Source organism: Artibeus jamaicensis, unplaced genomic scaffold (genome assembly GCF_021234435.1).
Source record: "Artibeus jamaicensis isolate MK-2021 breed Jamaican fruit bat unplaced genomic scaffold, CSHL_Jam_final contig_519, whole genome shotgun sequence".
In the NCBI taxonomy this organism is placed as follows: Eukaryota; Metazoa; Chordata; class Mammalia; order Chiroptera; family Phyllostomidae; genus Artibeus; species Artibeus jamaicensis.
The window spans coordinates 54,732,915-54,756,966 of NW_026521871.1; the positions used below are offsets into that span (position 1 = coordinate 54,732,915).

The 24,052-nt window shown below is 50.5% G+C and overlaps 1 protein-coding gene across 4 annotated transcripts in view; it reads left to right on the forward strand.

Annotated features, from left to right (window-relative positions):
- DAG1 (dystroglycan 1) overlaps positions 1-23,654 on the forward strand; it is a 51,448-nt gene extending 27,794 nt beyond the window's left edge. For all 4 annotated transcript variants that reach the window (XM_037128667.2, XM_037128666.2, XM_037128665.2 and 1 more), the window contains exons 2-3: positions 7,659-8,058; positions 18,858-23,654. In XM_037128667.2, the coding sequence (XP_036984562.2) occupies positions 7,774-8,058; positions 18,858-21,257 (2,685 nt within the window). In that variant the 5' untranslated portion in view covers positions 7,659-7,773 and the 3' untranslated portion in view covers positions 21,258-23,654. The remainder of the gene's footprint in view (positions 1-7,658; positions 8,059-18,857) is intronic.
- Positions 23,655-24,052: the final 398 nt, after the last annotated feature.

Here is a 24,052-nt window from a genome sequence, read left to right on the forward strand (position 1 = left end):
ACAGATGCCCGGCGTCGTCATGTGTCCACAGATAGCGGCTGAGCTTCTGCTCTGGTGACAGGGCGTGTCTCGTGCTGTTGCTGTTTTCACATTAGCTGAGAATTTTAAAATGCAGAATCACTTAAAGAGTGAAGACCCAGTGTATCTAATAAGGAGAAAAGTAAGTGAACTGAAGTGTGGAGACATAGGCAGAAGCTAAAAGAAAGAAAGTCCGGTGTCCTCCCCGCTCATCGATGAGGTGTGTGTCTGGCACTGTCATCCATCAGCGATTTCGACAGATACGTCCCCGCCCTTCCACAGTTTACCACCCTTCCAGCCAGTCTTGTGGGGTGTGGGCTGAGCCATTCCGAGGCGAGTGGGAAAGAACGGGCCGCTGGGGGAAGCGCTGTGCAACAGTGAGGGCAGCGCTGAAGTTACAGTAAGACAGCGCAAACCAGAAGGTCTAGAAATACTTATTTTTTATTGTTTTTTAAAGATTATATTTATTTATTTATTTTTAGAGAGAGGGCAAGGGAGAGAGAAATAGAGGGAAAGAAACATCAATATGTGAGAGAAACATTGATTGCTTGCCTCTTGCATACCCCTAACCAGGAACTTGGTGGGCCACCCAGGCATGTGCCCTGACCAGAAATCAAACCGGCGACCTTTAGGTTCGCAGGCCGACACTCAATCCACTCAGCCACACCAGCCAGAGCTTTTTTTTTTTTTTTAAGATTTAGAAAAAAATGTTTGAGGTCATTGTGGATTCTCATGCAGTTGTTAAAAATAATACCCTGTGTACCCTTTATCCAGTTTGCCCCCATGGTAACATCTTATAAAAGTATGGTATTGATACAGTATCAGCCAGGATATTGACATTGATACAGTCAAAATACAGAACATTTTCATCACCTTGAGGATCGCTTACATTACCCTGTTGAAGCCTCACCTACTTCCTTTTTGCCCTGACCCTCTCTTTAGCCCCTGTGAACTACTCATTTGTTTTCTATTTCTATAATTTTTTTCACTTCAAGAATGTTATAAAAATTAAATCATATAGTACAGAATGCACCCTTTTGGGATGAGCACTTTTCACTCATCGTAATTCCCTTGAGGGTGGCACACATCCAAGTTACCAAGTGTGTCAGTAGTTACATTTCGTGGTACGCATGTCCGCAGTTTGTTCAACCATCCTTCCACTGAATGACATCTGGATTGCACCATTTGTGGAAAAACCTACTCCCCCCCAGCCCCATTGGATTGCTTGTGCACCTTTGTAAAAAGTCATCTCTCCAAGATTACTCTGTCTTAGCAAAGCTATCATTTAAAATAAAGTGCTTCCCAGATGAAGTCAAGTTAAAGGAGTTCATTATCACCAAGCCCTTATTATGTGAAATGGTAAAGGGACTTAGAAAAAGAAGATTAAAAAATACGAACGGTAAAATGACAGCAAACTCACAATTATCAACAACCAAACCTAAAAAAACCAAAACGAACTAAGCAAACAACTAGAACAGGAACAGAATCGCAGAAATGGAGATCACATGGAGGGTTTTCAGCAGGGAGGGGGAAGGGGAGAGTAGGGGAAAAGGTTCAGGGAATAAGAAGCATAAATGGTAGGTACAAAATCGACAGGGGGAGGTTAGAATAGTATGGGAACTGGAGAAGCCAAAGAACTTACACGTATGACCCATGGACAAGAGCTGAGGTGGGGGACTGCTGACGGTAGGGTACAGGGTGGACGGAAATAAAGGGGAGAGAAAAATGGGACAACTGTAACAGCATAGTCAATTAAATATATATTTAAAATATTAAAAAATACTATTGAAATAAAAGTCACTTGGGCATTCTTGTATAAGTGTATTTCTGGATTTTTAAAACATTTTTTCCTTTTCAATGTATATGCTCCCCCCACCCCCATTTCCTTGCCTTCCTACACTGGCTAGAACATGTAGCACTATGTCAAATAAAAGTGATGAGAGCGGACGTCTTTGCCTTGTTTCTGATCTTAAGGAGAAAGCATTCAATCTGACCTTAAGTACAATGTTAGGGATATGTTTTTTGTAGATGCTCTTTATCAAGTTGAAGACGTTTTCTGTTCCTGTTTTTTTGAGAGTGTCCATCATGAATGGGTGTTGAATTTTGTCAGGTACTTTTTCTGTATCAGTTGTTATGATCATGTGATTTTTGTTCCTTAGTTACATTCATTGATTTTCAAATACCAAATTGGTCTTGTATCCCTGGAATATATACCACTTGGTTAGGGTGTATAATTCCTTTTATATATTGCTAAATTCAATTTGATAATATTTTGTTAAAAATTTTTGTTAACTTTTGTTGTGGCTTTGTTCATGAGATTTAATGATCTGTATTTTATTTTCTTCTTTTTTTTGGTATAGCCTTCGCCTGGTTTTGGTATAAGTGTAATGATAGCTGTATAAAATGAATAGGAAAATATTCCTATACTTTCTGGAAAAGGTTGTATAGAATTCATGTTATTTTTTTCTAAATGTATGGTAAAATTTACTAGTGAAGCCATCTGGGCCTGGAGATTTATTTTTTGTGGGAGTTTTGAAAGATTATTTATTTTTTAGAGATGGAGAAGGGAGGGAGACAGAGGGAGAGAAACACTGATGTGCAAGAGATACATTGATTGGTTGCCTCTCATGCTCCTCCAGCCGGGGACCTGGCAGCAACCCAGGCAAGTGCCCTGACCAGGAATCAAGCAGTTACCTTGCGGTCCCAAGGCTGGAGGAGCTCAATCTACTGAGTCACACCAGCCAGGGCTTTTTGTGGGAGTTTTTAAATTACAAATTCAGTTTCCTTAATAATAGAAATTATCCGTGTTGTAGTAGGTGAATTGTGGTAGTTTGTACTTTTCAAGGAATTGGTCTCTTTCATTTGACTTGTTAAATCTATCTGTGAGTTACTTGATGTATTACTATCCTTTTGATGTCTGCAGGATCTGTAGGGAGATACCCTGTTTCATTCCTGATACTGGTAATTTGTGTCTTCTGTCAGTTTTACTAGACACTTTGTCAATTTTATTAATCTTTGCAAAGAAACAGTTTTATTTTGTATTTCTTTTTCTCTACTTTTGTTTTTGGTTTCATTGATTTTTAAAAATATATTTTAAAAATTTATTTTCAGAGAGCAAGAAAGGGAGAGAGAAAGAGGGAGAGAAATATCGATGTGCAAGAGACATATCAGTTGGTTGCCTCTCGCCGCCCCCAGCTGGGGACTTGGTCCACCACCCAGGCATGTGTCCTGACTGGGACTCAAACTGGTGACCTTTTGGTTCACAGGCTGGTGCTCAGTCCACTGAGCAATACCAGCCAGGCCAATTTCACTGATTTTTGCTCTTTATTATTTTTTTCCTTTTGCTTGCTTTGGGTTGTTTGGCTTTTTAGATTCTTGAGGTAGGAGCACAGATTATTGGGTTGAGACTTCCTTCTTTTCTAGTGGATTCAGGGCTGTAAACACACCTCTGCTGCTTTAGTTGTTGTGTTCCACGAATTTTAATACTAGTCAACAAATGTATTTTTTTAATTCGGTTCATTTTAATTTTTTATATCTCTTGAGACTTCCTCTCTGACCCCAGGATTATTTAGAGGTATGTCGTATAATTTTCAAGCATTTGGAGAGTTTCCTGTTTTCCTTTAGTTACTGATATTTGATTTGATTTCCTCGTGGTTGAAGAACACATTCAATATTATTTCATTTCCTTCAAGATTTTATTTATTTTTAGACAGAGGAGAAGGGAGGGAGAAAGGAGGGAGAGAAACATCAGTGTGTGGTTGCCTCTCGTGCGTCCCCTACTGGGAACTTAGCCCACAACCCAGGCATGTGCCCTGGCTGGGAATCGATCTAGTGACGCTTTGGTTTGCAGGCCAGTCAGTGTTCAATCCACTGAGCCACACCAGCCAGGGCTCATTTCATTTCCTTAAAATTTGTCCAGGTTTGGCCCTGGCTGGTGGCTCGGTTGGTTGGAGCATCATCCCTGCACCAAAAGGTTGTGGGTTCAGCTGCTGGTCAGGGCACGTTTACCTGGGTTGCAGATTCGATCCGTGGTAGGGTGTGTGCAGGAAGCAACTGATGAATGTTTCTTACATCCTATGTTTCTCTCTCTCAAGTCTATTAAACGTATCCTCGGTGAGAATTAAAACGTTTTCCGTTGAGGTTTATTTCATGACCTTAGATATGGTCTATCTGGACATGTGTTCCACGAACATTTGAAAAGCATGTGTGTTTTTAACTGCAGATGGAATGCTTTATAAAGGTCTAGTAGAGCTTATGACTGATGGTATTTTTGAGGTTTTTTTGTATCCTTGCTGATTTTCTTTGTAGTTATTTCGTCAGTTGCTGAGAGAGTGGCACTGAAGTTTCTAGTTAGAATTGTGGATTCTTAAGTTTCTTCTTTCGGTTCCCTCAGTTTTGGCTCTACCCGTTTTGTAGCTCTGTTGTGTGGTGCACAGGCATTTAACATCATTACTGTTCTTGGCGGACTGGCCCTTCCGTCATTGTGTGGTGGCCTCCTTTGATCGTTTTCTTTGCTCCGAAGGCGGCCTCGTCCCATGTTAATACACATCCAGCCACCCTTGCTTTCCTCTGGTGTTCGCCTGGTGTCTTTCCCACCCTCTTACTCTCTGCCTGTCTTTGTTGCCTTGGCGCAGCCATTTACTGATCACCTTTTGTTACTCAGTTTGCAGTCGTCCTGGTTCTTGGAATGATTTTTTAAGAAAATCGTATTTTGTTCTGAAACTCTAGGTTCTGTTTTAGCTGGCTTTTTCTGGTACTTCTCTGGCAGGGGAGAGGTAGGGGAGGTGCTTCCTGATTATTGGGAAGTGGAGGTTGGTGTCCAGAGTCCCCACTCAGCCCTTAGTGACACCTGAAGGTGGGCGAAGTCCCTGTTACCACTGCGCAGCGGTGGACATCCGGGCATCACTACCACTGAGCAATGGTGAAAGTTGCGACCCTCCGTGAATCCTCCTGTGATACCTTCCTAGCAGGGGGGAGAGAGGCTCCTTATTACTGCCCGGTGGGCATAGAAATACGGGTTCCCGTGTTGTTTCCATTGACACTGAGGGGCTGGAAGAGGAGGGCAAGGGCAGCGCATTGTTACCGGCTGGTGGGGACGAAAGTCTCTGCTTGGCCTTCTCTGACACTACCTCGGGGGGGTACTGGGGCGCCTTGTTACAGCCTCACGAGGGTGGAAGTCTAGGTCCCACACTTGGACTTTGCTGGTGTGGGTGGGAGTGGGGCCCCGCTTGTTTTCTGTGGTGTTTGTCTAGAACAGGGCTGTTACCGTGTAAATGTTGTCTGTCTGGCTAGGCTGCCCCTTCCTGTCCTTTGGCTACAGAGAGCAGACTTCGTTGGGACCTTTGTGGTTTTATCTGTCGGCATTTCTGGGTTGCCACCTTCTTCAGCTCCACTTCTGGAAGATATGAGGCAAAAAGAAAACCCATGTGGTTCACCAGGGTCTTTCCTGAGTCCTGGGGCCCCTGGCAGGTCTGCCTTTTTTTGACCAAGTCTTAGGCGATTTTTAAAAAAGATTTTACTTATTTATTTTCAGAGAGAGGGAAGGGAGGGAGAAAGAGAGAGAAACATCAATGGGCTGCCTCTTGTACACTCCCGGCTCCCAGCTGGGCACCTGGTCTGCAACCCAGGCGCGTGCCTTGACTGAGAATCGCACTGGTGGCCTTTTGGTTCACGGGCTGGCACTCAGTCCCCTGAACCACACTAGCCAAGGTTTATGTTTATTTTATGTAGAATGTCTAGAGATTGTCATTGTAGTTAGTGGGAAACCAGGGAAGAACATCTGCTCCATTTTCCTGGAAGTCCAATGGACTTTTTCTTTTATGTTTTATATTTTTTGATGTCTTTTAAAATGAAATCCTTCTTTGTCCTGATATTCAACTATATTTTTTAAAGTTTTTAATTCTGCTGTTTTCATTTGTGTGTCTAATGTACCTGGGATTTATCTCGTTTGTGATAGGAAAGTAGGGGAGGAGCCTAAGTGGCCGCTCATTCCAGAACTTTCGAACAGCTCCTTAGCAGGGCTGGTTTTGGCTCTCCCTCTGGTTCCACAGTCAGCTTGGCTGTTCTCCGCATGAGACTTGGCCTTAAATACAGTTGCTTTAGGTTAAACCTTTGTTTGGTACAATCGGACTCCCAGGCTCCAAAACTGTTTTACTTTCTTGGGGTTTGGCTTTGTGTGGTGAATGGTAGCTCAAAAACAAAATAAGAACCTGAATTTAAAAAAAAAAGCTGCTAGAATTGGCTTGGATTTGCATCGACTTTAGAGTACACTGCCCATTTCAGTGGCCGTGTTTTCTGTAGCAGTTTTACTTCCTTTGTATTACCCAGGTCAGAAAATACATCATGCGGCCCTTCAACAGCTTGGCTCAGGGCAGGGTTTAATTCTTCTCCAGAATGAGGAATTGTTCCTGATGGCAGTGGTCACCTGTGGGCACCCAGCAAGCCCCACAATGCATCTGTGGCTGCCAGCCTTAGAGCAGGTGCCATAAGCTGTCTGAAGCTGGCGTGGGGGAGAGGGGACAACGTGCGGGATTCTGGTTAGTGTGGTGCAGAGGCAAGAGAAGCTGTGGAAGTGTGGTTCACTGGCACTGAGTTTACAAATACACGGTTGGTACGTGGGTCCTGTGATAAGTTCTTGGAGTGTGAGGGAGGGGCGGGCATTTGTCACGTCTCTGTGCAAGTACTTGGGTGTATTTAGTCTTTTCAAAAGTATGTTTTAAAAACTTAATAATGGTTGTGTTTTGCTCTGTTGCTCTGTCTTTTTATGTACACATACGCATTTTTCTCTTGGACCATTTCAAAGTCAGTTGCAGAGATTTTTGGTGTTTTATCCCTAAGGACTTTAAAACCAGGGACTGTCTCTTTCAGAGACACCACCATCATTTCACCAAGTAAAATTAACAATAAATCTTACCTCCAGCCCATGTGCAGAATTCCCGTTACCCCCTTGGGTGCTAGACTTGTGTGTGTTTTGTTTTTTAAGTAAGTCCAGCATCTAGTCAGGATGCACATTCTGTACCTGGTTGCTCTCTCGGGGTCTAGACCAGCCCCTGGTGTTTCGGGGTGTAAGCATCTGGACAAACCAAGCCAGGTGTTGTGGAGAAGGTCCCACACTCCAGACCTGCCTGATTGCGTCTTCCTGACCCGTGTTTTCCATAAAGTTAGGAGTTAGGTCCCGGGCAGCGTGGCCCAACGGAGATGTAATGCGAGCCACACGTGTCACATAAAAATAGGTGAAAGTAAGGAAGAATGAATTTTAATACTGTGTTTAGTGTAATATAGTTCTTTACTATTTGCCATTTATTAATATTTACTACTAAATGTACTTATGTTTAAAATACTATTTCACTATGTAAGAATGTCTCAAAAGTATTAATGAGATATCTTACATTCCTTTTGTATGTGAAGTTTTAAAAATCTGTATAAAAAGTGTAAGTGTACTTTGCACTTAGTGGGCCAGCCCCATGTCCCCCGCTCATCAGCCACATGTGGCTGGCGGCTCCGTACTGGACAGCACAGGGCGAGACCTGGTCCGATGCAGGACAGCCATTTGGGGACATTTACAGGGTAGTAGCTGCCTGTGCACAACTTTGAATTCATGGGGGTCGCTGAAGTCTGAGACGGTTGTTCTTCTTTTTTAGGCTCCGGGTGCTCAGGGATGGAGCAGGTGTGCAGAGGGTGACCGCCCAGCTCTGGGACCACGCCGCTTACCTCCGTTCATCGTGACACTCTCGGCTTGAGCAGACTTGACCCTGGATGAGGATGTCTGTGGGCCTTCCGCTGCCGCTCCCCCTCTCGGGGAGGACCTTTCTCCTTCTGTTCTGTGTGTCCGTGACTCAGTCCCACTGGCCGAGTGACCCTTCAGAGGCCATCAGGGACTGGGAGAACCAGCTGGAGGCGTCCATGCACTCGGTGCTCTCAGACCTCCCGGAGGCGGTTCCCACAGTGGTTGGCATTCCTGATGGCACAGCTGTCGTTGGGCGCTCCTTTCGAGTGACCATTCCGACAGATTTAATTGCCTCCAATGGAGACATCATCAAGGTGAGAAACTGGCTATAAATAGTAAATGAGGAAGAATTCTCATCTCCCACTTTAGTTTTAGGGTTTAGTTTTTCAGTTCTTCACTCTAGTGATTCTGAGCTCAGTTTTTCCAAAACCTACTAAGTGGCCAAGGATCAGCCACTGATGTTCACAAGAGGGTCGCCATATATCTCAGAGGCTTGTCCTAAACCTTTGTTCTTATTTCCATTTTGAGGTTTTCATCGTTAGAAAGCCTTTACATTTGTACTCTGAGAGACCTCTTAGTCGTTGAGTTAAAGGTGTGGTGGAAAAAGTTATAGGAAAAGGCGTCCTTTCATTGACCGTGGGATTAAACCCCAAAAATACAGAACTTTTAACTGCTCTGAACCTATTTTTTTAAAGATATTTTATTTATATATTTTTAGAGAAGGGCGGGAGAAAGGGGGTAGAGAAACATCAATGTGTGGTTCTCGTGGCCCTCCACTGGGGACCTGGCCCACAACCCAGGCATGTGCCCTGATGGGGAATCGAACCGGTAGCCTTTTGGCATTCACTCCACTGAGCCACACCAACTAGGGCTGAACCTATCTTTTTTTTTTTTTTAAGGTATAAATAATATAGGAGTTTTGCTCTAGTTTGATATTCTATATTTACTAATATATTTGATCACTTAAGAACCAAAATTAGTTAACGCTTCAGCCTTGCCCCATCTTTTTTGGGGGGAAGCAATCCAGCGAATAAGGGTACCTGAGATCCATGTAATAGGAAGAGTATCTTGGCTGGCCCAGGGCGGAAACAGAACACTTCTGTGTGAAGAAACACCAGGCCTTTGGGGTTGTGGGACTTTGTAATGTCCCCTAGAACCTGAGTGAGATGGCATGGTAGCCCTCTGGGTCCCTGGGGTGTGCTCTTCCCACTGTGAGCATCTCCTAGAGCAGCGGTCAGCATACTTCTTAAAGGGCCGGATGGAATGCCGGGTTTCGCAGGCCATTTGATTGCGGGTGCAGTTCCTCAGCTCCGCCCATGTTGTGCACGAGTGAGGCTAGATAATGTGTAAATGAGTGGGCGCGGCTGCGTGCCAATGAAACTTTACTTATAGACGCAAACTGAAATTTGAATTTCATACAATTTTCCCATGTCATAAAATATTATTCTTGTATTGATTTTTTTCAATCAATGCAAAAACCGTTTTTAGTCACGGGCCGTTCAGAAACGTGGCAGGCCTGATGTGGCTCATGGCCAGAGTTTGCTGACCCATAACCTGCGCCCTCCTTTCCTTAGAGGTGTAGTTTGAAAATGAACTAAAAATATTTTAAGGTCTGTATTTTGTTATGGTAGTTTTTATATCTGTGTTGTATTTAGACTTGTATACACACATCATGTATTGGCAACCTATCGGTGTATTTAAATCACCAAAACTTAATGGTTTAAACAACCAGTTTGGCCCTGGCTGGTGTGGCTCAGTGGATTGAGCACAGTCTGTGAACCAAAGGGTCGCTGGTTCGATTCCCAGTCAGGGCACATGCCTGGGTTGCAGGTCAGGTCCCCAGTACGGGGCATGTGAAAGGCAACCACACATTGATATTTTGCTCCCTTTATTTCTCCCTCCCTTCCCCTCTCTCTAAAAAGAAATAAACCTTAAAAAAAAAGAGTTTGTTTTGCTCACACTTCTGTGGCCAGGTATCCAGAGCTCGCCTGGGAACCGTGCCCCTGCCTCACACGGAACTAGCTAGAGCGGCTCACCTGGGCCGGGGGGCACCCTTCCAGGATGGTTCGTTTACTGCTGGCAAGTCGCCACTGCCTGTTGACAGGGAGCTTACCTGGGGCTGTTGGTCAGGGTTCTTGGTTCCTTTCCATGTAGACCTTTTCGTGGCTGCATAGGTTTCCTTGTAGCGCAGTAGCTGGGTTCCATGATCAGATAGGTAGTCCAAGAAACAGGAAGTGAGAGGTGCCGGTCTCTTAAGGCCCGGGCTCGGGAACTGGCTCAGCAGCACTCCATCGTACACCATTGGTCAGAGCACATACAGGCTCTGGTTAATCCTTTCCAGCGAGCCCCTCTCTGACCCACAGCCTGGGCATCCAGATTAGAAGTAGCCACAAGGTCTGTGCCCTCTATGAGAGGCGTGATTACAGCCCTTGCCCTTGAGTCTGGGCAGACTGGCTCCTCACTGCATCCTTCTCACCGCACCCTCTTCTCCTTTTCCCTGTTGGCCGCTTCTCTTTAGGGTGTGGCTTGTTCTCTGGGTGGTGTTGCGGTCCCGGTGGTGGCTGTACTCCCGAAGATCCTGGCTCACTTCCACAGAACTCTTTCTAGTTTGTGGAGTGCTTGCAAAAGATTTCCATATAATCTTCATAATATCCCAGCAAGCCAAGTGCTCGTCTGGCTGTTAGGTGAAGAATGGCAGTTTAAGGGGTTCATTTCTTGCCTAACCGCAGATTTGGTCTGGATAGCCAAACCCCGCAGTGGCTGACCTTGTTCCAGTGGCCACTGGAATGTTTTACATGGATTAGTCTCAACCAGAGGTGCCTTGAAATGATGCAGTGAGCCAGCTGCTGGCTGTATCTGGCAGAGAGATACTTAACAGGCTTACTCACCAGGGTAGTAAAGAGGTTTTACTGGGAAAACAGGATTTTATCTGAGCATATTTATCTGTAGAAAGCAGACCATTTAGTAGCTGATCAGCCAGTAGAAAAACATGAAGACGTGTGACTCCTCATCCCGGACTCTCTTGCCGCCAGGGTTGTGTGGGGTGGAGAGCAGATCAGGATGCCCGACTTCATTCCTGGAGCTCGGGTTTCTTAGGATTAAGGAGTTTTATGTTAAAGGAGTTGTGTTTCCCCCCTCATTATAATAATGATATGTAAGTGTACGATGTATAAAAGGGGAAAGAAAGTCTGTGGTTCCTCCCACTCAGTGACTTCCTCCATCATTGTCCGTCCTCATCAAGGGGTGTCCATGTCTCGGGCAGACACCAGATGGACACCTTGGACGGAACTGGGATCACGCTGGATGTGTTTTCAGCTTCTCTTCCTTCACTGCAGCTTGAGTTTCTTCCCCTTGGTTGTTAAGAAGTCTTTAACATTGTAACTTCCAAGGGCTGCCCAATGTTCTTGTATATGTGAGCAACATTTCAGATCTTGGTCTCAAGGGGCCTTGTGGGGGGGTGACCCCCAGATCATACCCATCGCATCGCTCTTACCATCATCCGAGCTACCACTTATTCACCTCTTCCCAGGTCACCACCTCTGTTCTTACCCCTCAGTCTGTTCTCCACACTGAGGCAAAAGACATCTGTATCTTCGGAAAGCTGGTCTGCTTCACACCCTCCCCTCACCGCCCATTGTCAAGCCGCACTTCGGGCCAAGCCCCCTTCCCTTTGTACACCATATCCCAGCCACATTCACCCCTTTCTGCAGCACGAACCTGCCAAGCTCAGGGCCCATCCCAGGCCTCTGGCTTTCTTCTGCTGGCATGGGTGCACTCAGGTTCAGCTGGAGCATCACCTTCTTCTGCTGGCATGGGTGCACTCAGGTTCAGCTGGAGCATCACCTTCTTCTGCTGGCATGGGTGCACTCAGGTTCAGCTGGAGCATCACCTTCTTCTGCTGGCATGGGTGCACTCAGGTTCAGCTAGAGCATCACCTGAGGATGTGGAGCCCTGTCCCCTCTCCCTGGTGAAAGCAGCTTTCCCACAAAACCTGTGTCTCCTTCTTAGCAAATTTTTGTACTCGAAATTCGGGGGTTTTGTTGATCTGCATGTGTGACTCTTGTCGCATGATCCGCCCTCTAGTGTTTACGGGCTGTTGGAGGGAGGAGGAAGGACCCCTTCAGTGCAGACCAGAGCTTTGGCTCCTCAAAGCCTGCCTGACTGTGTGCAAAGGAGAAATGCAGGCTTAGCCCTCTGTGGGGGTCCCAGGTGAGGGTTGGCTTCCCGGCCAGTTTGGACATGGCCGAGTTGCCTAATGAGGACTCCTAGGCCTAGCATCTGCCTGAGATCTGCTGAGATTAGATGGTTTGATTGCTGACTGGTCAGGGCCTGTGCGGGTGATTGCTGATGGCATAATCCAGTGCTTATAGCAGACTGAGTAACGGTCTGTTAAAAGGATGGAAAATTAAGTCTCATGCTAAGTAAGCTGCATTGGCTACCTGCTGAGCCTATGTGGGCTGTTGGTTACACTATTTCAGGAGGTTGTGGCAACTCTAGGAATCACAGTGGCAGAGGGTATGCTGCTTGGCGTCAGTCTGGTGGCCCATGAGGTAGCATCAGCTGCTGAATCAAGGGCTTCCCTAAACTTGAATCACCAGGCTGCAAGGAAGCAGCAGGTTAGGAGAAAGAAGAGAGGAACTGCCTGCCTAGAGGACGTAGCCCTGAGGTTGCCCCGAGGTCCTGGAGCCTGTGCTCTGCACACAGTGGACAGCTCCTGTCCAGCCTTGGCCTGGCCAGTGTCTGTTACTTGCCCTGCTGTTCTCCAGCTCTTCCTCCACAATCGGTTTGATACGGTCAGCCCCAGCTCACCTTCCAGATGGACGCCATTGACTTGATGATGCAAGAAGAGGCTGCAGGCTATCTCTAGCCCCTTGAGGCCAGCGAGACCTTCCCGGCAGACCTGAGTCATGAAGCTCTCTCCTCCTGTGACCTCAGGACATTCCACAGCAGATGGTCCTGGTGTGTGCTCCTTTGGCCCAGACTGGGTGCCTGTATACAAAGCTCATTCCAGGTCTCGGCTCTTCTTTGCTCTCACAGCTGCCTTTGGGTCCTAGAGCACCTCCTCCTCATCAGGGACTCTGGGGACAGGTCGCACAGAATCCACCTTGGCCTTTGCTGGGTGAATCCTAGGCTGTCCTGAGTTGGCCCTAGTACAGGTTGCCCGTCCTGACCCTGGCCTCCCTCGGGGTTGGCACCTTCCCTGTGACTTGAGTGAGTGAGGCCCACTGGCTGAGGAAGGTGAGCATAGGCCCGGAGATGCGCTAACCCTTCCTCTCCAGGGTGGTCAGGAGTAGCAGCTCTGCATCTCCTGAAGGGGCTGGGCCGACCCTCCAGAGTCCCCCCAGATGTCTCATTTTGGTCGAGCCTGTACGGATGGCTTTTCATCCCTGTTTCCCCTTAGCCTCCTTGCCTGGAGACAATGCGGACTTTCCCTCAGCCCAAGATGCCGGCAGACTGGGAGCAGCCCTTCCTGGGACTGTGCTCTCAGCTGCTGGCATGGGCCCCCAATTGTTCCCCTGTGAACAATGGCTACTCTTTCTGGCCGAGAAGGGGAGCCCATGAAAGGAGCGTTTCTTTAGATGCTTGAGAGCTTTGTGGCAACCCCGCCTGTGGGAGATGAACTGCGGCTTCTTCCTGCCTCGAGTGGGTGTTCCCCGGCTCTGAATGGACCCCTTGTGAACACGGCACACCGCGAAATGCGGGTTGGCGAGGGACAGCATCCTTGGGGGTGGGTTGTCAGAATGGCATTTGCCTGGACTCATCAACTCAGATGGTTACTGAGAGTATAGGCTTCTGTGTTTCGGGGAAACTCTGACAAGGACTGAAAGGGTGTGACAGGAAAAATAGGGGGTGTCGGGGCTTGGGAGAGAAGGACTGCTTCTGAGAATTTTATTTGCTTGTTTTTGTGGGTTTTTAAGAATTTTATTAATGGCTGTAACTGTACTAGGCTGTCTTTTTTGGGGGAAAATTTTTGTTTTTAGGTGAGAACAAGTAACATTCTGTAAAGTGCCTCATAACTCAGACCAGAAGGGTGCTAACCGGGCTAGGCAGTGTGTGTTTCGAATGTGATCCAGTGGCCTTGGCCTTTGTAGCAGGAAGCCGTGTGCTGGTCTGAGGTTTGTGTGTCTGGCAGCCAGACCAGTGATCGTCTTTCACGGGTGCAGCTCTGCTTTACTTGTCAAAGCAAAGGTCCTTTGCATCCCCATCCACCATGGTCTTTACCTTACAAGGGGAAAGTCTTGACCTTCTGACCTTAAGCCACATGCTCGCATTGACCTGCTTCATCTCCCAGCCCACCCATGTCACTGCCTGTGTGCGTCATTTGCAAAGCTGGTCTTAGCCACAGAGGATACCTCATTGGCACAGTCCGTGGTTTGGACACAGGATCACCCTGGATGTGAGTCAGCACCACGGGGGCCTCTACTGCATGGTCAGAGGGCCAGACTCCCATCAGAGGGACCGTTTCCCACCTCCCTGAGCAGAGAGGACCACACAGTCGGCCTCAAACCACTTTGTGTTCCAGTGCCTCCAGTGCCCATGGTACCCAGTCATAGACGGCTGCAGGTTGGCCCAGCTCTGCAGCTTGGCTGAGGGGTGAGGGGGCAGAAGGGTCAGGAGCCAGTGACGAGGTCTCAGGCACGGCAGGGGCTTTGCCAGGGCAGGCTGCAGGAGGCCCAAGCAGTGGTGTCACAGGACAGCAGCCCGTGCCATTTTAAAGTGGGTCACTGAGAAGACCCCCCAGTATATCTCTGGGGGATTCAGGGAAGAGCACAGTCTGAAGGCCTGGGACTGTCCTGTTCAGAGGTGTTAGTTGGCAAGGTCGCCACTAAGGTCCACAGGGCCCTCCAGAAGGTCTGTAATGGGGGAATGCTCACCAAATGCAGTTCCTCTGTTATATACTTTATTCCTAAGATCCCGCTTTGCTAGCTGTCATCAACCCATCTGAGTGACACGGGTGTGAAAATGCTCACCCATCTCTCTGGAGGCTTTTCTGGCCATTTCCGAGCCCCACACCTCCTGCATGGGTACGATGCCACCCTATGGGGTCGGAGTGATAAAACCTGGGACTTCTTGGTTTCAGAAGCTGAAGTTCACAGCATTAATTAGGCCCCAGTTCTTCAGTTTTGTCTTTCATTTGTGTCTAGCTGGCTGGCTCCTGCTCTGGGTGGAAACCTGTTTTTTTGGTTTTTTTTTTTTGACAAGGGCCTAAATGAGGGAGCTCCTCTGCCCATTTGCTCTTCCCCGGGTGGTACTGATTTGTGCTGAAAGACTGCTCGTGTTTCGTGCTGTTTGTCACAGCAGCTGTATCTTCTTCACCCTGGGTGTTGACGCCCTACTGTGCGAGAGAGGGCACCAGCGAAGCAGTTGGAGAGAATGTCCCAGACCTGAGCGGCAGGCAGTCACTAGTCATCTGCTGGTGTAGACTGAGGAGTGACCAGAACTCCCACTTGGCAGTTCCCCAGTCGTTGGTCATGGTGATTCATCGTGAGCGTCGCTGGGCGGGCAGCCTCTAGAACTCCTGCAGCTCTGCCCAGATTTTGTGGTTCTGATTCATAATGCTTTTGGATGTACTTCATGGATCAGGACTTCTTCAGCTGGGTGTGTGGCTGTTCGAGATCTTTTGCTCTGTGCCGGGCTGGCCTTCTGTCTCAGAAGCATGTCCTCTCTGATGGTTGCTGACCCTGGAAAGATTTCTGGCTTTTTTGGGCTGGTCTGTCATGCTCTCAAGTTGGGCTTCCTTCTACAGATTCTGCCTCCCGCAGATTCCCACTAACTGCCTGAAGGCTCCTTTCGCAGAGCGCTGTGCTGTACGGTCAGCAGCCTCTTCTCCAGCCTCTTCAAGGCAGTGGTGGTGTTTGGCGATGGGGGCCTCAGTGACCTGAAACCCTGGGGGAGTCCTGTGGCTGGGAGCAGCCTGTCCCCCACCTGCTGGTGCCGAGGAGCACTCACACAGGACTCTGATTCCTGCCTCTTGCCTGTCATTCCTAGCCTGGCTATGCGTAGGGGTTAGTTGTGGGTGCTAATGGTGCAGCTAGGGCAGAAATATTTATATGAGTAAACCAAAGACTCCGAGGGTAGTGAGGACCTCAGGTGCAGATATGCCAGGCTCCAGCACACCTATTACAGACCGAAGAGGCAGTGAATGCTGGTGTTTGGCTGTTACCTGCAGCCAGGTCTTATCAGGCAAGCAAGTCTCTGGGGGCCCCCAGCCTTGGCCTTATTCCCCTATACGATCCTGGCTTCCCTTCCCCGCTGTCTCCTTGTTCCCTTTGATGCTTTGAGCTTCTGTTTTGGGACTTGACTAGGGAGACAAGGCCTCACTGTGCGCTGGGTACAAGGCCAGTTGGGAAGGAGGATTGGAGAGTGGAGCCCGGATGTGCCCTGGACCTGTTCATGCAGCAGCCTTGCAGTGTGTCCTGGGTCCTCTCTCAGCTCACAGGGGTAGGTGGGGAACCAGCACTGACAGAATTCAGCATGTGCCTGGGCCTGTGACTGTACAAGGATGGCATCATTTCCCTCTTTGTACAGGTGAGGAAACGGGCTGACTTTGAGGCAGGCCTCAACCTGCGTGGAGCTGGGACTCGGCCCGGGCTTTCAAGGATGGGGCTTCCCCTTGAGTAGGCAGTTGTTACAAGGATGAGTCCTGGCTTGTCGTGGGGGCTGTGACTTTCAGAAGGAACTTTTCTATCCTGCTTCGCCCCCAGGCCCTGAGAGGAAAAGTGGTGCAGAGTATTGGAAGGAAGGTTCGTTGTTCCCTCAGACTGAAGGGGACACTGCTTTGTCCTGGTGGAGCAGGCTTGGGTCCCCTAGTGCTCCCTCCACCGAGCGCCCTCCGGAGGGAGGGGCCGCTAGTGGAATCTTTCAGGGACTATGGATGCTGCCAGCCCCTAGGCATGTTCAGACTTCCAAGTTCAGGGGCTTTCCCCAAATGGCCTTGAAGATGCAGGGGTGCCAGCTTGTCTGTGACTTGCCTGGGCCAGGTTCCTTGTGAAACTCAGATTTATTTTGCTTCCTGTGGCCCTTGTATTAAATGAATCATTGCCACACAGAGTGCTGCCTGGGCCAGACGCATCCAGTACCAGGATGCTCAGAGGTGCGTGGGCTTCAGAATGTTCTTGTCCGAGGAGACCCAGAGACCCTGGGAGATGTCCGCTTTGGGGCTGGAGACCCAGGCTGAACGCCCGTCCTGTGGCCAGGCGGGACCAGGCGCAGCCCAGCCCTGTAAACATCTCCTGGTTCCCTGACTTTTCTGTTTGGGCCTTAAGTCTTTGCTTCGTGTTCTTTTACAAAATAGGAGCATTCAGCCTTTGCTTTATGTGTTTATAGGTGGATGAGGCTGTTCGCATATTTAACGCGATTGAACTGAAAAAATTTAAAGCACAGGTTTTTCAGCCAAAACATTTGAAGTAAATATTTTTTATAGCTAAAAAAGACTGTAGAGGAAAAATACGTTTAGTGTTTTGCATGGATTTCAAAACACTAATCTCTACAGATATTTTACCGTTTCTGATGCCGGCTGTGTTTGCAGCGGAGGGTGAGTGCGTTTGCAGAGGACGGGTTCATACTGCCCATTAATTAGAGGACAGTGCACCCTACATGGGTGGAATGTGGTGTCACAGACCCTCAGTGAACTCGGTGGCTCAAAGAGCAGGTGGTAAGAGACAGCCTCAGTAATACAACTGATGGTGTCAGGTGTCTTCTCACGGGTTTTTGCTGGAAGTAGGAAACCTCTTTGTAAGCAGATGAGTATCTGGTCTCTCATAAGGTCAAGGGGACTGCATGCTGCCCGGCACCTGTGTCCTCACTGGGACGATCAGGTACAAGCTTGGGGTCTCTGCCATCGCTCAGGTACCTGGCTCTGAGCAAGAGGAATCAGAGGCCCTGCGGAGCCCAGCAGGCATGGCTCTAGCCTTCCTGACACAGGGAGAGAAGCATTTCAGTGTCCCTCTGCTGACAGGCAGTGGCTGTAGGCTGGGGCTGGCAGTAAGACATGGTGTCTGTTGGCCAGTGTGTCTCTGGACTCGATGGGACAGGACACTGGAGCCTGAGATGCCTGCAGGCAGACAAGAGAATGGGCACCACCTCTTGGGCATTGGGGGCAGGGGTGTTTCCCCAGGATGAGACGGGTCACAGATGGAGCCTGGGCAGAGGTGAGCCTGGTTTCTCTTGTCAGCTGATGGTGGAAATTCTTGTGGCAGCAAGAATTGGGTGTTGGGAGTGTGACCACCAGTGATATGGCCCTGTGGAAAAGGACTTCCACCCCAAAACAAGTCAAGGGGGTGCTGGTGGGTGGGATAGGGGATGAGCTACTCATGCCCACTTCTGCGCCTGCACCCTCCACGGGCAGAGGTGAGCGCTGCACATCTTCTGAACTTAGCTGACTGTAGACCTCTCTTTTAGATATGTCAGAGCTCCTTGGGTGCCTTTGGTAAGCACTCTTCTCGAATAATTGTTTCTGGGGTCTCGCCCTGGGCATCACAGTTTTGCTTGAGGGTTGAAAAGCAGGGTTAATGAAGACTTGAGACGACTAATGGTATCTGCTCCCAGAGGTGTACCACTGCACTTGACTGTAACGATGCGATGGTCGTAAAGTGAGTCATTTGAGGGCATTGAGCTGTCCCTTGCACCCAGACCCGTGTGCATTTCTGCTCCCTCGGGGGGAGCGTGGGGGCAAAGTCGTGTCCGCAGAGGGCAGAGAAGTCAGAGGCGAGAGTAGAAAGGAGCGCTGAGGGGGAGACACTCGGGCTGGACTCTGCAGGCAGAGTGGGTGAGGGTGTGGCCAGGCATGTTGCTGGTTGAAAACCCACAACGGTCTCAAGCCCCCTGGCGTGAGTTCTCCGGGATGAGCCGTGTGTGAGTGTCAGCCATACCGTCTCTCCACCGCGTGACCTTGGGCGAATCGTTTGCCTTTCAAGCTAGACCTTCTGGCAGCCCCAGTTTTTGTGACATCTCAGTGAACCCTAGGAGAGAGGAGTAGGTTCCCCCAACAGGAATTCTGAATTACACCTCAAGCCTGTGACAGGACTCGGGCGAGGCCAGTGACCAACTTCTGCGGGCGTTTTCTGGTTGTGCGACAACAGTAGCACTTACCTCGTGCTGGTGTCTCTTCCAGGTATCTGCGGCAGGGAAGGAGGCCTTGCCGTCCTGGCTGCACTGGGACCCGCAGAGCCGCATCCTGGAGGGGCTCCCCCTAGACACCGATAAGGGGGTGCACTACATTGCAGTGAGCACGGCACGGCTGGGGGCCAATGGGAGCCACGTGCCCCAGACCCCCAGCGTGTTCTCAATCGAGGTCTACCCCGAAGACCACAGCGAGCAGCCGGCCGTGCGGACCGGGTCACCCGACCCTGGCGAGGTGGTTTCATCTGCCTGTGCGGCGGAGGAGCCCGTGACTGTCCTGACAGTCATTCTGGACGCCGACCTTACCAAGATGACCCCAAAGCAAAGGATTGACCTCTTGCGCAGGATGCGGAGCTTCTCAGGAGTGGAGCTTCCCAGCATGAAGTTGGTGCCCGTGGTGAACAATAGGCTCTTTGACATGTCGGCCTTTATGGCGGGCCCAGGAAATGCAAAGAAGGTTGTAGAGAATGGGGCCCTGCTCTCCTGGAAGCTGGGCTGCTCCCTGAGCCAGAACAGCGTGCCCGACATTCGCAGTGTAGAGGCTCCTGCCAGGGAGGGTGCTATGTCAGCACAGCTCGGCTACCCCGTGGTGGGTTGGCATATCGCCAATAAGAAGCCCCCTCTTCCCAAACGCATCCGGAGGCAGATCCACGCCACACCCACGCCTGTCACTGCTATTGGGCCCCCAACCACAGCCATTCAGGAGCCACCATCCAGGATTGTGCCCACTCCCACGTCTCCAGTCATCGCTCCTCCCACAGAGACCCTGGCACCTCCAGTCAGGGACCCCGTTCCCGGGAAGCCCACAGTCACCATTCGGACTCGAGGTCCCATCATTCAGACCCCAACTCTAGGCCCTATCCAGCCCACTCGGGTATCAGAAGCTGGCACCACGGTTCCTGGCCAGATCCGCCCCACGATGACCATTCCCGGCTATGTGGAGCCCACGGCAGTCGCCACTCCTCCCACAACTACCACCAAGAAGCCACGAGTTTCCACGCCAAAACCAGCTACGCCTTCCACAGACTCAACCACCACGACGCGAAGGCCAACCAAGAAGCCACGAACCCCCCGACCGGTGCCTCGGGCCACCACCAAAGCTCCCATCACCAGATTGGAAACAGCCTCCCCGCCTACACGCATCCGCACAACCACCAGCGGGGTGCCCCGCGGAGGAGAACCCAACCAGCGCCCAGAGCTCAAGAACCACATCGACAGGGTGGACGCCTGGGTCGGCACCTATTTTGAGGTGAAGATTCCGTCAGACACCTTCTACGACAAGGAGGACACCACCACTGATAAGCTGAAGCTGACCCTGAAGCTTCGGGAGCAGCAGCTGGTGGGCGAGAAGTCTTGGGTGCAGTTCAACAGCAACAGCCAGCTCATGTACGGCCTGCCTGACAGCAGCCACGTGGGCAAGCACGAGTACTTCATGCACGCCACCGACAAGGGTGGCCTGTCAGCTGTGGATGCCTTTGAGATCCATGTCCACAGGCGCCCTCAGGGGGACAGGGCTCCTGCGCGGTTCAAGGCCAAGTTGGTGGGTGACCCGGCACCAGTGGTGAATGACATTCACAAGAAGATCTCCCTGGTGAAGAAGTTGGCCTTCGCCTTTGGGGACCGCAACTGTAGCACCGTCACCCTCCAGAATATCACGCAGGGCTCCATTCTGGTGGAGTGGACCAACAACACGCTGCCCCTAGAGCCCTGTCCCAAGGAGCAGATCACGGGGCTGAGCCGCAGGGTCGCCGAGGATGACGGGAAGCCTCGGGCTGCCTTCTCCAATGCGCTGGAGCCTGACTTCAAGGCCTTGAGTGTTGCTGTGACGGGTTCTGGTAGCTGCCGGCACCTGCAGTTTATCCCCGTGGCGCCGCCCAGGAGGGTGCCTTCAGAGGCACCGCCCACGGAGGCGCCAGATAGGGACCCTGAGAAGAGCAGCGAGGATGACGTCTACCTGCACACAGTCATTCCGGCTGTGGTGGTCGCGGCCATCCTGCTCATTGCCGGCATCATCGCCATGATCTGCTATCGCAAGAAACGGAAGGGAAAGCTCACCCTTGAGGACCAGGCCACCTTCATCAAGAAGGGGGTGCCTATCATCTTTGCAGATGAGCTGGATGACTCCAAGCCCCCGCCCTCCTCCAGCATGCCACTTATCCTTCAGGAGGAGAAGGCCCCTCTCCCCCCTCCTGAGTACCCCAACCAGAGCGTGCCCGAGACCACTCCTCTGAACCAGGACACCGTGGGGGAGTACACACCCCTGCGGGATGAGGATCCCAACGCACCTCCCTACCAGCCTCCCCCACCCTTCACAGCCCCCTTGGAGGGCAAGGGCTCCCGTCCCAAGAACATGACCCCATACCGGTCACCCCCTCCCTACGTCCCCCCTTAACCCACAAGCGCCTGGGTGGAGGCAGGGGCAGGGCAGGGCCCGGAGACAGCACGGTGTTGTCTGGAGACCGGGGGCCTGCAGACCGTCGCCCGCCGGGAGCCGGCACCTGACTAGCACACGCTGACCCGCGCGGGGCCTGGACTGGCCTGCCCTCTCTGGTCCTCTTGAGCCCCAAAGCGGCTAGAGAGACTTTGGGGACATTTTTACTTTTATTTTTTGCCTAACAGCTTTTTGTTTGTTCATAGAAAATTCTTCGCTGCGTTTTTGATGGCTGGCTGTGAAAGCACCATTTGGCGTAGAAGTAGATGGAGGGAGCGAGGAACCGTGAATGAACTCGCAGGCAGTGCTGGGCGGCCTCCCAGCTCTCTGCGTTTTGCCTTTAACACTAACTGTACTGTTTTTTCTATTCACGTGTGTCTAGCTGCAGGATGTAACCTGGAAAACAGTAGCTAAAGATTAAATTCAAAGGACTTTCTTAAGGTTAAGTTTTTACATTTAATCTGCTGTTTACCTAAACTTGTATGTATAATTTTTGGGTGGGTATGGGAAATTGCTTTGCTAAGAATAAGCTCCCAGGGTGTTTCAAACTTAGAGAAGACCAAGGGACAGTATTTTTTAATCAAAGGAATCCTATTTTTTCACACTATGTAAACTGGGTTGCTCTGATACCCCAGAGTTGGACTGGGGGCCTCCCGGCCCTGGCTCCTCGAGGGGGGCCGGGGCCCTGGTGCTGGGCTTGCTCCCCCGCTGCGGCCAGGGGCTGGAAGCTGGAGGGGCCTCTCTAGGAGGGGCCGTGGACACTCACACCCCACCCCGCGCATGCTAGCGGCTTACCACCGAGGGGTCTTCATTTCCATGGAAAGGGGACTCCGAGAGGCAGCGGGCCATGGCCCCCAACCTAGGTGCTCCAGGGTGGACCAGCTGCTCATGGGGGTACCTGGGGAGGTCGAGGGACTCGACCACATCGACCTAGTTTCTTTTACCCGTCTGTGTTCTTCCCCTCCTAAAAGGAATATCATGGTTTTTGAAACACTCAGTGGGGGACATTTTGGTGAAGATGCAATATTTTTATGTCATGTGATGCTCTTTCCTCACTTGACCTTGGCCGCATTGTCCCAACAGTCCACAGCCCCCACCCTGACCCACCCCACCCCAATTCTCTGGCGCTCCTGTCCCGGACCTGGGGCCTGAATGGCTGGGAAAGTCTGGTGGCTGGGGAGGAGTGCCGGCAATAGTTCATAGTGAAAAATCTGTGGGCTCTCAAAGCTAATTTTTTACTAAAGTTTTTATACAGCCTCAAATTGTTTTATTAAAAAAATTTAAAACGGTGATGCTTACAGCAGTTTGTACAAGCTCTTAGTGTTGATTCCACGGAACTGACGGCTTTGCTCATTTTTATTTTACTTTGTCCCCTCCTTTTCCTAATGGTTTAAATTCTGGAATTACACTGAGGCTTCTTTGGCCTTTTTTAGCAGAATGCCCGTCCATCCACCTGCATCTCTGTCCCGTGACTCAGGGGCACCCCCTGTGCTTTGATTCTCCTCCTTTGGAAGACACCATTCTGAGCATGACTCCTTAACGTCTGAGAGTTACTGGGGTACCTTTTAGGGAGGGATGCCTTTTGCAATAATGTGGTCGAGGGTAGGTGGGTGGACCCAGGCTCCCTTTGCACACCAAGCAGCCACTTCTAAGCCATATAGACCTTTCTGCAGAGGACTCGTGTGTTCTGCCTTGGGAGGGAGGGCCGGTCAGAGGGGAGGGGCCTCCACCCTGCCCTCCCAAGGGCCTTCTGCTGTGCACCTGCTCCCACAGGGCCCAGCCACTCTCTCCCCTGCCCAGCCTCTGTGGGAACCTGAGTGGGCAGTGCCCCGGTTCGGGGAGCATGCAGATGAAGGCTCAGTGGACTTCTGGTGGCTGGGCCTTGTGCCTCCAAGCCCTGGTCCAAGCCAGAGTGCCCTAAGTGCCCCGGAGTTAGGAGCACGAGTGGGATCTGAACTGGTGAGATTATTTTTGATAACCTCATCAAAAAGTAAGCAATTCTCAGTGTTCCAGGTGAGGGCTCTGAAAGGCCTTCCAAACAGCTCAGTTGCCCCTAGCAACCCCACCACGGGGCACTGCCATGCAGAGATGCGGCTGGCCCGGAATGGCCTGTTGCCATAGCAACGGGAGGCGCCAGGGCAGTGAACAGAATAACAACAGCAACAATGCCCTTGCAGGCAGCCTCCTCCCCTGAGCATGGGCTGGCAATGGCCGCTGGACTCTGAGACAGTCCGTCTCACATTCGAATGTCCACCAACCACTGACGTGTTTTTATTTCCTTCTATATGATTTTAAGATGTTTTCTGCATTCTGTATAGAAACATATCAAACTAAATAAAAGCAGTGTCTTTATTACAATGCTATGGTCTCCAAGCATCTATTTCTCTGGCCTCTACACACTAGGAAGTGAGGGGTGGGGTAGGGAGGTGGGACCCAGGCAAGCCCAGGCGCAGATGGCCTGTGAGCAGCTCACTGTAGGGCCTCCGCAGCCTTGCCATTTTTGTGCCCTTGGGAGAGGGTGGGTGTGTGCTCTGGAAGTTCCTCCAGCACATGAGCCCTTCTTGGCACTTCTTCTTGAGTCCGAAAGTCTAATTTCCTCACTGCAGGACAGGGGTTGGGGGGGCTCGGAGGAAAACCCAATGAAATTGGGGGGGAGGGGGAGGATGGTGGGAAAGGCCCTGCCATAGGCTCCCTGCCCCTGAGTGGGTCAGCACCCCCTGCAGGTCCTGGACAGGAGTCTCAGCCTGGGTCCCTGA